The sequence below is a fragment of the Ranitomeya variabilis genome, chromosome 5, assembly GCF_051348905.1.
Source record: "Ranitomeya variabilis isolate aRanVar5 chromosome 5, aRanVar5.hap1, whole genome shotgun sequence".
Lineage (NCBI taxonomy): Eukaryota > Metazoa > Chordata > Amphibia > Anura > Dendrobatidae > Ranitomeya > Ranitomeya variabilis.
The window spans coordinates 136078810-136094432 of NC_135236.1; the positions used below are offsets into that span (position 1 = coordinate 136078810).

Below are 15623 nucleotides of genomic sequence, written 5' to 3' on the forward strand. Positions count from 1 at the left end.
ATTACTTAGCACCCCAAATCTCTGAAGCTCTGAGATGATGTTGGGAATGGTGGTTACAGGAGAAGTGATGTACAAGAGTACATCGTCAGCAAACAGGGCCAGTTTATGTTCTTCTGGCTGAATCTCCACACCCTTTATAGATGGGTTGCTGCGGATCGCGGTGGCTAGATGCTCCATGGTTAAGACATATAATAAGGGTGAGAGGGGGCACCCCTGCCTAGTGCCGTTACGGATTTGTATGGAGTTCGACAGAGATCCGTTTACTTTGACCTGTGCCGAAGGAGTCTCGTAGAGCGCCATGATACTCCGCAACATCCTCTTTTTTAGCCCAATGCCCTCCAGAGTTCCCTGCATGAATTCCCATCCCACTCTATCGAATGCCTTCTCGGCATCAATTGAAAGTATACACATGGGGTCTCCACCTCTGTTTGACCTATCAATCAGGGAGATAGATCTTATGGTATTATCCCTCGCCTCTCTTCCCGGGATGAAACCGACCTGGTCTTGGTTGATCAGATGGGGTAAAAGAACCTTTAATCTTTGGGCTATCATTTTGGCATAAATTTTTACATTTACATTAATAAGTGAGATGAGACGATAACTACTGCACAACAGAAGATCCTTCTCCGGCTTAGGGATGACTGTTATGTGTGCCGCTAGTGCCTGTGGTGGAAAAGACCCCCCGAGACTACATAATTACAAGAGGTCAACAGCGGAGTGCACAGCAGATCCGAGAACTGTTTATAGAAGGTGGCAGTGAAGCCATCAGGGCCAGGGCTCTTACCCGACTTCAAGTCTCCACAGAGGAGAGTTCCTCTAATGAAAAATCATCCTCTAACTCCACTAGGCACTCCTCCGAGACCGCAGGAAGCTGATTTGACTGGATATATGATTTAATTTTATCCCGAAGTGAATGCGGGGGAAGATAACTGTTATGGCCCTTTAGGTTATAGAGTGAACTATAGTAATCGTGAAAGCTAGATAGTATGTCCTGCGTGCTATAAACTTTTTTGCCTCTGGAATTTTTAATGTATGGGATGAATGTTTGGGGACCTCTGGGGTGTAGAGCCTTCGCCAAAAGTTTGCCACTTTTGTTACCTAGATGATAGAAGCGACTCTTTATTCTTTCTCTCAGACACTGGGATTTCTGATCTAGGATAGTGAGTAGTTTTTGTCTAGCCGAGGACAGTTCCGACAGAGTGAGTGGGGAGAGATCCTGTTTATGTTTTGCTTCGAGTTTGTAAATCTGAGAGGACAATTCTGTGATTTCTTCTGTCCGCTCTCTTTTAAGACGAGCGCCATGCGATATAAATACGCCTTTCAGAATGCATTTTAAGGTCTCCCATTTAATCGAGGGTGACGTGGGGTCGTCGACATGGTCCACCATAAAACCTTCAATGGAGTTTCACTTCCAAAACACAGGTCGGATCCTGCAGAAGATTCTCGTTCAGCCTCCATGAGAACCTGGATCTCACAGAGGGGTCCAGTTGCATCGTGAGGTAAATAGGTGCACGGTCAGACCGCAGAATCGACCCCACATAGGCCTCAACATCTCTACCCAACAGGGAGTGCGAGACAAAGAAATAATCAATTCTGCTATATGTAGAATAAATTGGGGAATAAAAGCTCTAGTCCCTCATGCCCGGGTGCAGCGCCCTCCACACATCCATCAACCGCAAGTCACTCAACTGCCTCTTCACTTTTTTGATAGAGGATATAGGATATGAGGACTTACCTGATGACACATCAAGTAGAGGATTCATTGGAAGATTGAAGTCACCTCCGAGGATGATCGGCGAGCCTCCTGCCAATTTTTCTAAAAGCTGTTTGCACGTGGAGCTGAATTTGTGCTGACCCTGATTGGGGAAATAAACATTTGCCAGTATGAGATTACGAGATCGCCATGCCAGTTTCAAGAAGATAAATCTCCCTTCTGTGTCAACCACCGAGTCAAGTACCTCGGGAAGGAAGGACTTGTGGAATCCAATAGAAACCCCTTTAGACTTTGAATGAGGGTTTGTACTATGGAACCATTTGGGGTATTGATATGATGTACAATTAGGAGTCACTCCTGTCTTAAAGTGAGTCTCCTGTAGCAATAATATTGAGACACGTTGCTTATGGTTAGAGTACAATACCTGTCTTCTTTTTTCCAGTATGTTAAGCCCTTTGGCATTAAAAGAGCAAAATTTAACTCTAGCCATAATCAAGATGTTGGTTAGATGAATGATTGAGAACAGTGAAACCAGGTCAACGATAGGTCCATGCAATTTCTTAGGACAGGGGATAAGGTAAGGAATAAAGAGGGGAAAGCTATGAGGGAGAGAAGAAAGAAACCCATAGAGTATAGGCTAAGGGAGAAAAAAGAAAGTGTGGTGATTGAACACCTATAGGAGGAAATCTTGACGCGGTGATGTACTTAGGAGCTACCACTCGCATCAATTTGGGTGAGGAAGAGCCAAGGGCGAGGTTCGGTCTCCCCGGCGCCCCCGCGGCCTAGAAAAAAACATATCAACAATTGCATAACATTGTGTAGGGTCAAACTACAGATATTGGTAACTATATCTGCTTGGATTAAACTAGAGCTCTAGCTAGATAATACAAGTGTTGGAAAAGAAAGTTAGATTAATAACACCTCAATATTATGCTAGACTTCAGTGATAAGAATTCAAAATTAACTTATATAGAGGTGATTCATATAGCAGAACATGACTAATTCCCCTCAAATAGTAAACCCACAGTTAGGGTGGTTCAGACAGAAAAGAGTAGTTAGTTTAAATTGCATTGAAGGCAAACGGAAATTAGAAAAAACAAGAACTCTCAGGTCTGATCTGATGGCAAATCATGTTTCTTGTGTTGCTTGGAGCGTTGAACCTTTGACCATCTCTGTGATATATCTGGAAGCTGAGGAGAGCTTGGCCAATCAGGCAGGGCAGTCGTCGGCAACTCAAAAGTACCTAAGAAGTTGGCCAGATCACCTAGGTTACGAAAGCTAGCTGTTTTCCCTCCTTTGAAGGCTATCAGTTGGAATGGAAAGCCCCACTTGTAAGGAATGTCTTTTTCCTGGAGAATGGACAGTAGCGGACACAGAGCTCTTCTAAGTTGCAGAGTTCATCTGGACAGGTTCGAGAGTATTAGAATCTGCGTTCCGCAGAAATGAATTGTGCCCTTCCGTCTAGCGGCCAGCATTATAGATTCCTTAGTTTTATAGTAGTGTACTCTGCAAATAACGTCACTGGGCCTTGAGTCTGATTGTGGTTTTGGGCCAAGGGATCTGTGAATTCGGTCAAATTCTATGGTGCCTGTCCCCTCTTCATTTAGGATTTCAAGAAATAATTTCTGAACTGTGGGGTCTAGCTCAGACGGGCTTATAGACTCCGGTAAACCACGGATCCTGATGTTGTTACGTCTGTTACGGTTTTCTAGCTCCTCCATTCCAGTTGCTAATTCTTCCAGTCTCAAAGTATGGTTTGTTATGATTTCTCTGTGAGTTTGTAACTCTTGCAATACGAGTTCCTGAGTGTTCTCTACCTCTTCCACCCTGGTTGTAAATTCTGATTTTAATGCTTGAAGCTCTTTTTTATAGGAGTTTTCTATTCTACAGGCAAATTTCTCCAAGTCTATTTTGGTGGGGAGGGACCTTATAAATTTGCTGAGATCCTGTACATTCAGGTCCTCAGAAAGTTCATTGCCATCATCACCTTCCTCAGTTGCCCTTTCAGGAGAGTTGTGTGGGGTAATTGAGTCTTGTGAAGATAAACGGTCCTCTGAGAGCTTATTAGAGGACTGAGATCTAGTGTTTCTGTGTTGCTTATTAGCAGTTAAGAAGCGATCCATCTCTGTGGAGTGGGCTGTAGAGTCCAAAAGTACTTCCAAGCGTTTTCTGGGCTTGCCCATGAACAATAGCAATTTTTATAAGCAAATAATTGGCCGCGGCGAGTACCCGTGAGATCCGAGGGGCTACATCAGGTAATTCACTCCCCACCTAGCAGAAACCTCTCCCCAGGGAGATTTCCCCCTTATTTATTTATTTATTTAGGGAGATAAACTGAATCCTTGCAGGGGCTGAGCAGCACGAACTATCCGGTGCTGCACCTAGGGACAGTTCAATGTCCTTGTAAGGGAGCAGAGCTGGCTCCTGTGTATAATGGAGGCTTTTGGCGCCAAAAGGGGGAGCTGGAGAAGAAGGAGGGGGGACTAGGGCAACCACCGCTCCGGACTTCCACAGGGCTCCGCTCACCACCTGCACCTGGTGAGAGCGATATGGAGGAGGCAAGTGTGAGGGGACGGTGAGGACAGGTGGCGTGAGTGTCCTGGACTAGTGAGCCGTCAGTGTCGCGGCGGCCTCTATGCAGTGATGGCCGCCGATATGATGGGCGGTCTCCCCCTGCTCCGCTGCTGCTCCCCGACTCACCGGGATCTTCTGTGCTGCGCCGCAATCCCCCTCCTTGCCTCCCGTGTCCTGATCTTTCTGGAGATCTGTCCCCCGCCGCTCCCTCACCACAGGGGCTCCACGAGGAAGTAGTAATGGCGCCTTCTGTCTGGGGCGCAGCAAGCTCCCGCCGGCGTCTCCTCCTCAAGAAACTTCCCTCAGCACAAATTTCAGGTAGCGCCGGGTGGGGGTCTCTGTAGTCTCCAAATTTGGGGGCTATTTGGTGATTTTGGTGCAAGATTGGAGCTCGAAAAATCTGGGGAGCTCGTACCAGCCACATCTGCACCGTTCAGGCTCCAGGCCACGCCCCCCTTCAGATGATCTTTTTAATCATAGACCAGGGACAAGGGGGCATCCTCCACGTCTGGAGGAAAGAAGGTGTAAGCATAATAACAGACGCGGATTCTTTACTGTAAGAGCAGTGAGACTATGGAACTCTCTGCCGTATGATGTTGTAATGAGTGATTCATTACTTAAATTTAAGAGGGGACTGTATGCCTTTCTTGAAAAGTATAATGTTACAGGGTATATACACTAGATTTCTTGATAGGGCGTTGATCCAGGGAACTAGTCTGACTGCCGTATGTGGAGTCGGGAAGGAATTTTTTTCCCCAATGTGGAGCTTACTCTTTGCCACATGGTTTTTTTTTGCCTTCCTCTGGATCAACATGTTAGGGCATGTTAGGTTAGGCTATGGGTTGAACTAGATGGACTTAAAGTCTTCCTTCAACCTTAATAACTATGTAACTATGATCTCATACTCCATGTCAGCGTCAGTAGCAGAAGCAGTCTTGACAGTAGAGGGAATTTGTTGGGGAGTAGAGGACGCCTTAAGGAGATATGAAAAGCATTGAGAATTTTTAACATGAAAGGTAACGTCACACAGAAAGTAACCAGATTGATTTGTTAAATAATCTGGAACAAACAAATTTAGGAGCCAGCTTCTTGCAAGGAGTCTTAAAACAAGTTCCTCAGCACTCCTCATTGTTTTTGGTCCCAGCTGCTGCCAGACTGAATTGCACCTCAGATGTCACAAATGTCCTAAGAGATGCTGTTCACAACAGGAAGTTGACTTTATTGATTCAATTGGTTGAGGAAGAAAAGTCTGTTGCCCATATACTGTGGCAAAAATAATTTTTGTGGAATTGTTTTGGATGAATTGGGCCCAAGGAAGTAAACCTGGTCAGTTATCTTTGTGGGAATTAAAAAACAAAACAAAACAAAACAAAACATAGATCTTGCTTCATAGATTGATTCTCTCTGTTTACCCACTACTTTGGGGGTGAAATGCAGAGCAGAAGTCTAAGGAATTTCACTTTGCCTAGTTATAACTTTTTTCTTGTGACATGGTGCTCCATCATGCTGGAGAACTCATTGTTCATCAGCAAATTGCTCTTGATTCACTGGGAGACATTGATCTTGTAGTATGGTTAAACACCATTCATTATTCAAGGCAGTTTTTGTAGGCAAAATTGTGAGTGAAAAGTAAGCCAACACAAAGACCTAGTGGTAAAGGATTTCATGAACAAAGTGTTGGAACTCAGCCAGTGCATTGACTAATCCGAAAATCATGATTAGGTATTCGTATAGGCAAATAGTCTCTTTAGAGAGGAAAATGGACTTGAACTCTAGCGCCACTTATTGGGTGGAATAATCCTAAAAGTTAGTATCAACCCTTCAGCAAGCTTTGCCACATGACTTAATACAATAGAAACCAGAGGCTCTCTTAGAATAACACCGAAAGTGGGATCAATGAGGTCCAAGGCCTGAGCAAACTCACGCTGGTGGATCGTGAACCCACTGCCTCATGCCGGTGGGACGTAACTAAGCGAACACTTGGGTTTTCCCTGGGATTCTGATGGAACAGATATTGAAGCTGGCTCAAACGAGACTGACATTGATGCTGGTATGCATAATGCGGGTCTCAAGCACAGGTTTTGGTTCAGGAGCTGTTTCAAGTTCAGGTACCGCAAGTGCGGCTTCAGGATCAGGTACCGTAGGCACGGTTTCAGATTCAGGTACTGATTTAGACAAGGCTGGTACTGTTACAAGTAAACTGGACAGGTACTGGAACCTTACCATAGACTAGCAGCTTGCAGACTGACTAAAACAACTATTGCTCAGGCACCTCCCAAAATTTGCGGGTGCCTTACATACTAAGTGCCTCCCAGCCTATGGCTGGAGATACATTAGGAGTGTGCCCGCTGTCCCTTTAAGAGACAGGGAGTGCTCACTGCCAGGATATCTGTGTGGCATGCAGTGACCCTGGGACATGGTAGCCAAAGCAGGGGACCCCACAGGGCATCTTGGGCAGTGAATATGTCGGCATCTCTGCGGGGAGGGAGGAGCAGGGTCACTGGCATTACACACCATGTGTTTCCGGGTGTTTGTATCTCCTCATTGACACTAATTTGGCTAGGTGAGAAGAATCTAACAAAAGGTCTAAGGGAACTTTTATTCTTGTGAAGAGTGTCAAGCCAACATAAGGAGATTTATGGACCATGCAATGCTCCTCTGGGAATTTAATTATGCATGCAAATAGCCCCTTCAGAGCAGAGGAGGACTTGAACTCTGGCACCACCTATTGGATGTGGCAAGGCTCATAACGGATCAATAATGAGTTTTCGGATTACAACAGCCAATAGATGGCACTAGAGTTCAAGTCCTCTTCCTTTCTCCTGCAGTTTGAAGTAAATATATTAGGCTGCTCTTTATTAGTTCTTTATTAGAATTGGTGCAAATTGATGTGCAGTACCCTGTCCATCAGTCCCACCATTAACCCATGGCAACTGAACAGGAGCCCAGTGTACCACTTTCTACATAACAGCATCCACGGCTCTTCTTTTGATTAGCTAGTGTGGCGTCATGTCACAACTGATGACTTCGTGCCAGGCCTGCTAATAAAAAAGCCTGGGATGACGTCACATTAGAGACAGTTCTCAGGGCTCTTGTTCAGTGGCCATATACTACTGACATAGCTGATGAACCAGGTCCTGCAAATAGATTTGCACCAACTTTAATAAAGAATTTAATATAGAGCAATCTTATATATTTACTCCATACTCCCGGTAAACCTTATTTTACATACAGGGTAAGGAAAAATCGGCTTAGTCAAGCTGGAATCATGATTATACATGAATGTCTTTTTTTTCCAACTGCATAACCTATCCTGGGTGGTGTGGTTGCTCCAGTCTCCCATTGAAAGTCTGGTCAGTGAGCAGTGTCTGGTTTTTAAAGAGGTGTTAATTCTAGCCTCTGGGAATTATTGGTTCCAACAAGATGCATTGAGCCAAACCCTCTGCAGCTGAAAGAATGAACAGTACTGGAGAAGAGAGCTTTCTTAATGCATAATATGAAGTAATGTGTAGCTGTAAAACTCATGTATGAAGTTAATGGGTTAAACACGCTGAGACATATAACAATGAAATGCATGCAGCATTAATAGGTTAGGTAAGGCTACATGTGTAGTAGTCAGGAGGGTTTGTCAAACGGTGTTGTGGTGATCATGTGATTGCCAACTATAATAGGGAATTACGTCAAAAGTTGGCACAACCATTTTAAATGCAATATAGAAATGTTTTGTATTTTTGCATAAAAAGGTGGCTTATATACAATAAACGATAATTGTACCATTGTAAATGCTCTCGGACTTCTCCCAGAACTTCGAACATTGCAACTTGCAACAGACTTCAGTGGAAAGTCCGTGTTCGCCGTTTAGCACCAGACGCTAAATGCCCTTTGCGAACGCCAAACATTTAAGATCAGATTCGCTCATCTCTAGCAGTGATCTCTTCTCAGTGGTTTATAAAAATACTTTGTGCCTGCTCCTTAACTGCTAAGGCAAAGTAAAGATGACTAACGTTCACTCGCTCGCTCATGTCACCTGCACCTCAAAAACACCTCTAGAATTTGACCTTTTCTTACCCTTCACTCTGCAAAAACTCTTATGTTTGCTTTTATTAATTCTGGTCTGTACTATTGCAATAATCTGTCTCCCTCTTTCTGAATGCAGCAGCCAAGATCATATTCTCGTCCAACTACTACACCGATGCCCAACCCTTGCCAGTCATTGCACTGGCTGCTTCTCTGCTACAGAATACAATACAAACTTTTCACTCTCATCCACAAAGCTCTCTACAGTCATGCACCACCCTACACCTCCTGTCTCATCTCTGTCTACCACCCATGCCCTTCATTCCGCTAACCACCAAAAGGAACATCCTCAAAAATACATACCTCCAACTCCAGTTTCAAAGACTTCTTGTGTGCTTCATCGATTCTCTGGAATGCACTACCCCAGAGAATTTGATTAATTTCCAATACCCACTGTTTTAAGCATGCCCTAAAAAACGCACTTCTTTAGTTTGGCCTATCTCCTCACCTCACTTATCTAACTATTCCTGTTTTGCCTTTCCAAAATGTTCTTCTTTTTTTCAGAATCTGGACCCTTGTATCATCTGTTTACACACCTTCCAAGTACTTAATAGCACTCTGTATCTGTACTTGTACACACACTGGCTGGTGATTGTTACCTGCTGTGTTATTTGAATGCCCCTTTTTATTATATTGATGGCTGGACCATACAATAAAAGCACTTACTACCATTTACCTCTTCCCTATTTCTTCATAGACTGTAAGCTTGTGAGCAGGTCCCTCACTCCTCTTGGTATCTATTGAATTGTGTATTGATCTTTAAAGGGACTCTGTCACCTGAATTTGGAGGGAACAATTTTCAGCCATAGAGGCGGGGTTTTCGGGTGTTTGATTCACCCTTTCCTTACCTGCTGCCTGCATTATTGGATTGAAGTTCATTCTCTGTCTTCCATAGTACACGCCTGCGCAAGGCAAGATTGCCTTGTGCAGGCATGTACTACGGAGGACAGAGAATGAACTTCAATCCAATATTGCAGCCAGCATGCAGCCAGCGGGTAAGGAAAGGGTGAATCAAACACCCGAAAACCCCGCCTCTATGGCTGGAAATTGTTCCCTCCAAATTCAGGTGACAGAGTCCCTTTAATATCTTTGTACAAGTCCCCTCTAAAATGTAAAGTTCTGCGGAATATGTTGTAATATAATAATAATTTTTATTTCTGTAGAGCCATTACTGCTTCTGAAGTTAATATGGGGACATCTTTAGACTAATTCTTGATTTTATAACTATTTTTCTTTTGCACATTGCAGAGAAAAGAAGGAAACAAAATTGGAGTGGGAAAGGAGGCGACTGGCGAGAACGGAGAAACGCGATTAGACTTGGAGATGAGCACACTGTAGAGACCCTCGTTGTGGCTGATGCTGACATGGTGCAATATCATGGACCTGAGGCTGCACAGAGATTTATACTGACAGTCATGAACATGGTTTGTATGTCACAGTAGGAGACAATTTACATACAATTATATTTTAGAACATATGTACAGCATTAAAGGGAATCTGTCATTTGATTTCTGTGTAGTAAAATAATAGTATCCTGAAATAGGGGCTTGTGCTGCACTTTCAGGATATGTAACTTTTATATATCTTCATTGCTTTGTGTGTTGCTGTAGGCCTCAGACAAATTTATTGTCTCACATAGGCAAGTCAAGCATTGTAGACTGGAAATACCGTAAATTTCCTTCTCTTGGCCCTGCGTCACTGATTCAGTCAGAATGCCATATGATCAAGGATCACATCGCAATCCTCGGACTGGCCGTCTGATCTCCTGACTTGAGAATGGCAGCTGCATAGAAATACATGCTGTCACTCTCAGATCAAGAGAGCAGACTGCGACTCCGAGAATTGTGATACGATCCCCGGGCAAGTAACTCTGAGTAGACTTACTTAATCAGTGAAGCTGGCCGGGAGAGGTGGACGAGATTATGGGTGATGCGAGTGAGTAGTCACCATATTTACATGCAAGCTGGCAAGTCGAGCATATGTAAATGCGAAATGAATATTCACCCCTTCCCCCGCCCATAATCCCACATGAGCGTCACAGCATGTATTTGTATAGAGCTGTCACTCTCGGGTCAGGAGATCAGACAGCCAGTCTGAGGAATGCAATGTGATCCTCGTGCATATGGCAGTCTGACTCAATCAGTAACGCTAGTGCATAGGGTTGGGCAGGATTATGGATGGGGAAAGAGGCAAATATTAATTTACATATGCTTGACTACCTGGCGTGAGGCAATAAATTTGTCCTAAATAAATAGAGGCATCACTACTAGACCCTGAGGTGGAGCATTGAGAGAACACCCTAAATTAAAGGGAACATATCCAGTGACAAATTCACAAACTGTTGGGTTTTCAAGCTATAGACACACTTACGTCCCATGATTGCGGTCACATAGGATTTATTACTCTCTAAAGAGCCTTTTTGTGCCATAAATCGCTAAGTAAAATGTACTCTATGCATTAGGTTGAGGCAGATGCAAAATCTGAAAACTTGCCATTTCATTAAGATGTTAGCAGAATCTAGCTATATATTTTGAACAGAAGAATGAAAAAGTATATTAAAATTGTTTCACTAAGTTTGGCACGTTTATTACACACGTGCCATTGTCAGAAACAGATTTATTTAAGGCTTGATTGTGGAGCAAAACATGGATTGAATTACCAACATGGCAAGAAAATGTCCAGAAGATGTAATTAAAACCCAATGAGTCACTGACCTCAGCAAAGCTGGACAGACAAGAGAATAAATTGGATATGTTTACTATGTAGTTAACATTAAGAAAAGCCAATGTCATACTTGCCAACTTTTTAGAGTTGTCTTGTAGGAGATGTGAGTGTGTTGCTTGAAACATGCATCAGAATTTTGTTTTGCATAACTATGCCCCTTTCCTGACATTTTCTGCCCTATGAATGTGTGTGGAGGGGGTGAGGCTTCTGCGGCATCGGGATTCACTAAGCTTTCTGGGATTTCAGAAGGTCTCCGCTTTCTTGAGGAGCCTTTTTGGACGTTCCAGGAGAGTTTTTGGTGCTGCTCCAGTTGGTCTTCTGCAGGTTGTGACCTGCTGGATCACTCAAATGTCTGCTGGAACGATCTAGAAGTAAGTCCGAACATGCCTCACATAGACTTACATTGAGACTCTGCAAGAGTTATCTCTGACTTCCAGTTAGTCACAAGTTGCTGTCACAAGATGGCGGTGTGCGACCGGAGCAGTGTCTGGAAGAGCTGAAGATGGATGGTGGTGAGTAGGGTTGAGCGACCTTAGCTTTTTTAGGATCGAGGTGGGTTTTGTGAAACCCGACCTTCTCGGATGTCGGATCGTATGGAATCGGCCGATTCTACTGTAAAGTCGGGTTCCGGACCCGGAACACGAAACCCTATGTATGTCAATGAAATTATTTTTTTTTTTATTCTCTCTCTCTCTCTCTCTCTCTCTCTCTCTCTCTCTCTCTCTCTCTCTCTCTCTCTCTCTCTCTCTCTCTCTCTCTCTCTCTCTCTCTCTCTCTCTCTCTCGAAAACGTAACATAGCACTATGATGCCGCAGGAGCCGCAACCTATGTCATCACGCTGCCCACAATTAATTGGCTCACAAAAATGGCGGGGAAGGCGTCATTCGAAACGCGACTTTGGCGCCAAGTTCGCGTTCCACGTGGCCGACCCACACTGGGATCGGATCGGGTTTCATGAGACGCCGACTTTGCCAAAAGTCGGCGACTTATGAAAATGAACGACCCGTTTCGCTCAACCCTAGTGGTGAGTATAAGACTCAGGGACTTTACTTTAGAAGCACCACTCTAGCGCTTTAATAAAAAAAACACTGGAGTGATGCTTTAAGAAAAGTAGACAGAAAGTTATGGACAAAAAAAGTTGATGTAAAATGTGTTTCAATACCCTGAATGAGTTCTTATTCATAGCTATAAGAACTTGCTATGATTTAGAACCCACTCAGGAAAAAGATGTTGGCCATGTGTTTCTTTTTTGATTTTTATGGAGTATCATTAAAGTTATAGCCTTAAATTGCATCTATCAGTAGGATCAACCTTCCTAAGCCATCTATATGAGGATGTAGTTAACAGGAAGAATAAAATTATACCTGGATATCTGTGATCCGATATAATATTTCTTTCAAGGGAATCTGTCAGTAGGATCAACCCTCCTAAGCCGTCTATATGGACATGCAGTTAATAGGAAGCTGAATACTATGATGCCTTGATATCTGGGATCTGATGTCTTATTCCAGTAGATCCACAGTTTTCTTAATATGTAAATGAGCTGTTAAGATCTATGGGCTGTACATAGATCTGCATGACAATCTGCCTCCAGAGGTTATTGTAAATGAAAGAGGGCATTACTGGAATGAAACAGCTAGATCAGAAGAGCAGACTATCAGTCATTACAAGTCTCACGCTGGTAACGCCCCCTTTCATTTAAAATAAGCTCTGGAGGCAGATTTTCAGCGAGATCTATGTCCGGCCCATAGATCTTAACAGCTCATTTACATATTAAGAATGTGGAATTCCCTGGAATAAGACATCGGAGCGCAGATACAGTTATATGGAAAAGTTTGGGCACCCCTATTAATCTTAAGTCTAACCCCTTCACCCCCAAGGGTGGTTTGCACGTTAATGACCAGGCCAATTTTCACAATTCTGACCACTGTCCCTTTATGAGGTTATATCTCTGGAACGCTTCAACGGATCCTGGTGATTCTGACATTGTTTTCTCGTGACATATTGTATTTCATGATAGTGGTAAAATTTCTTTGATATTACCTGCGTTTATTTGTGAAAAAAATGGAAATTTGGCGAAAATTATGAAAATTTCGCAATTTTCCAACTTTTAGTTTTTATGCAATTAAATCAGTGATATGTCACACAAAATACTTAATAAGTAACATTTCCCACATGTCTACTTTACATCAGCACAATTTTGGAACCAAAATTTTTTTTTGTTAGGGAGTTATAAGGGTTAAAAGTTGACCAGCAATTTCTCATTTTTACAACACCATTTTTTTTTAGGGACCACATCTCATTTGAAGTCATTTTGAGGGGTCTATATGATAGAAAATACCCAAGTGTGACACCATTCTAAAAACTGCACCCCTCAAGGTGCTCAAAACCACATTCGAAAAGTTTATTAACCCTTCAGGTGTTTCACAGGAATTTTTGGAATGTTTAAATAAAAATGAACATTTAAGTTTTTTTCACACAAAATTTACTTCAGCTCCAATTTGTTTTATTTTACCAAGGGTAACAGGAGAAAATGGACCCCAAAAGATGTTGTACAATTTGTCCGGAGTACGCCGATACCCCATATGTGGGGGTAAACCACTGTTTGGGCGCATGACAGAGCTCGGAAGCGAAGGAGCGCCATTTGACTTTTCACTGCAAAATTGACAGGAATTGAGATGGGACGCCATGTTGCGTTTGGAGAGCCACTGATGTGCCTAAACATTGAAACCCCCCACAAGTGACACCATTTTGGAAAGTAGACCCCCCTAAGGAACTTACCTAGATGTGTGGTGAGCACTTTGTCCCACCAAGTGCTTCACAGAAGTTTATAATGCAGAACCGTAAAAATAAAAAATTATATTATTTCACAAAAATGATCTTTTCGCCCCCAATTTTTTATTTTCCCAAGGGTAAGAGAAGAAATTGGACCCCAAAAGTTGTTGTACAATTTGTCCTGAGTACGCTGATACCCCATATGTGGGGGTAAACCACTGTTTGTGCGCATGGGAGAGCTTGGAAGGGAAGGAGCGCCGTTTAACTTTTCACTGCAAAATTGACAGGAATTGAGATGGGACGCCGTGTTGCATCTGGAGAGCCGCTGATGTGCCTAAACATTGAAACCCCCCCACAAGTGACACCATTTTGGAAAGTAGACCCCCTAAGGAACTTATTTAGAGGTGTGGTGAGCACTTTGACCCACCAAGTGCTTCACAGAAGTTTATAATGCAGAGCCAAAAAAATAAAACAAAAATGTTTTTCCCAAAAAAATTATTTTTTAGCCCCCAGTTTTGTATTTTCCCGAGGGTAACAGGAGAAATTGGACCCCAAAAGTTGTTGTCCAATTTGTCCTGAGTACGCTGATACCCCATATGTGGGAGGGAACCACCGTTTGGGCGCATGGGAGGGCTCGGAAGGGATGGAGCGCCATTTGGAATGCAGACTTAGATGGAATGGTCTGCAGGCGTCACATTGCGTTTGCAGAGCCCCTAATATACCTAAACAGTAAAAAAAAACACAAGTGACACCATTTTGGAAAGTAGACCCCCTATGGAACTCATCTAGATGTGTTATGAGAGCTTTGAACCCCCAAGTGTTTCACTACAGTTTATAACGCAGAGCCGTGCAAATAAAAAATATTTTTTTTCCCACAAAAATTATTTTTTAGCCCCCAGTTTTGTATTTTTCCAAGGGTAACAGGAGAAATTGGACCCTATATATTGTTGTACAATTTGTCCTGAGTACGCTGATACCTGATATCTGGGGGGGAACCACCGTTTGAGCGCATGGCAGAGCTCGGAAGGGAAGGAGCATCATTTGCAATGCAGACTTAGATGGATTGGTCTGCAGGCGTCACATTGCATTTGCAGAGCCCTTAATGTACCTAAACAGTAGAAACCCCCCACAAGTGACCCAATATTGGAAACTAGACCCCCCCAAGGAACTTATCTAGTTGTGTTGTGAGAACTTTGAACCCCCAAGTGTTTCACTACAGTTTAGAACGCAGAGCCGTGAAAATAAAAAAAAAAAACAATTTCCCCCCAAAAATTATTTTTTAGCCCCCAGTTTTGTATTTTCCCAATGGTAACAGGAGAAATTGGACCCCAAAAGTTGTTGTCCAATTTGTCTTGAGTACGCTGATACCCCATATGTGGGGGGGAACCACCGTTTGGGCGCATGGGAGGGCTCGGAAGGGAAGGAGCGCCATTTGGAATGCAGACTTAGATGGAATGGTCTGCAGGCGTCACATTGCGTTTGCAGAGCCCCTAATGTACCTAAACAGTAGAAACCCCCCACAAGTGACACCATTTTGGAAAGTAGACCCCCTAAGGAACTCATCTAGATGTGTTGTGAGAGCTTTGAACCTCCAAGTGTTTCACTACAGTTTATAACGCAGAGCCATGCAAATAAAAAATATTTTTATTTTTTCCACAAAAATTATTTTTTAGCCCCTAGTTTTGTATTTTCCCAAGGGTAACAGGAGAAATTGGACCCCAAACGTTGTTCTCCAATGTGTTCCGAGTACGCTGATACC

The 15623-nt window shown here is 43.3% G+C and overlaps 1 protein-coding gene across 3 annotated transcripts in view; it reads left to right on the top strand.

Annotated features, from left to right (window-relative positions):
- Positions 1 to 15623, top strand: part of ADAMTS17 (ADAM metallopeptidase with thrombospondin type 1 motif 17) — a 383062-nt gene that overhangs the window by 46660 nt on the left and 320779 nt on the right. For all 3 annotated transcript variants that reach the window (XM_077263365.1, XM_077263367.1, XM_077263366.1), the window contains exon 4: positions 9614 to 9789. In XM_077263365.1, the coding sequence (XP_077119480.1) occupies positions 9614 to 9789 (176 nt within the window). The remainder of the gene's footprint in view (positions 1 to 9613; positions 9790 to 15623) is intronic.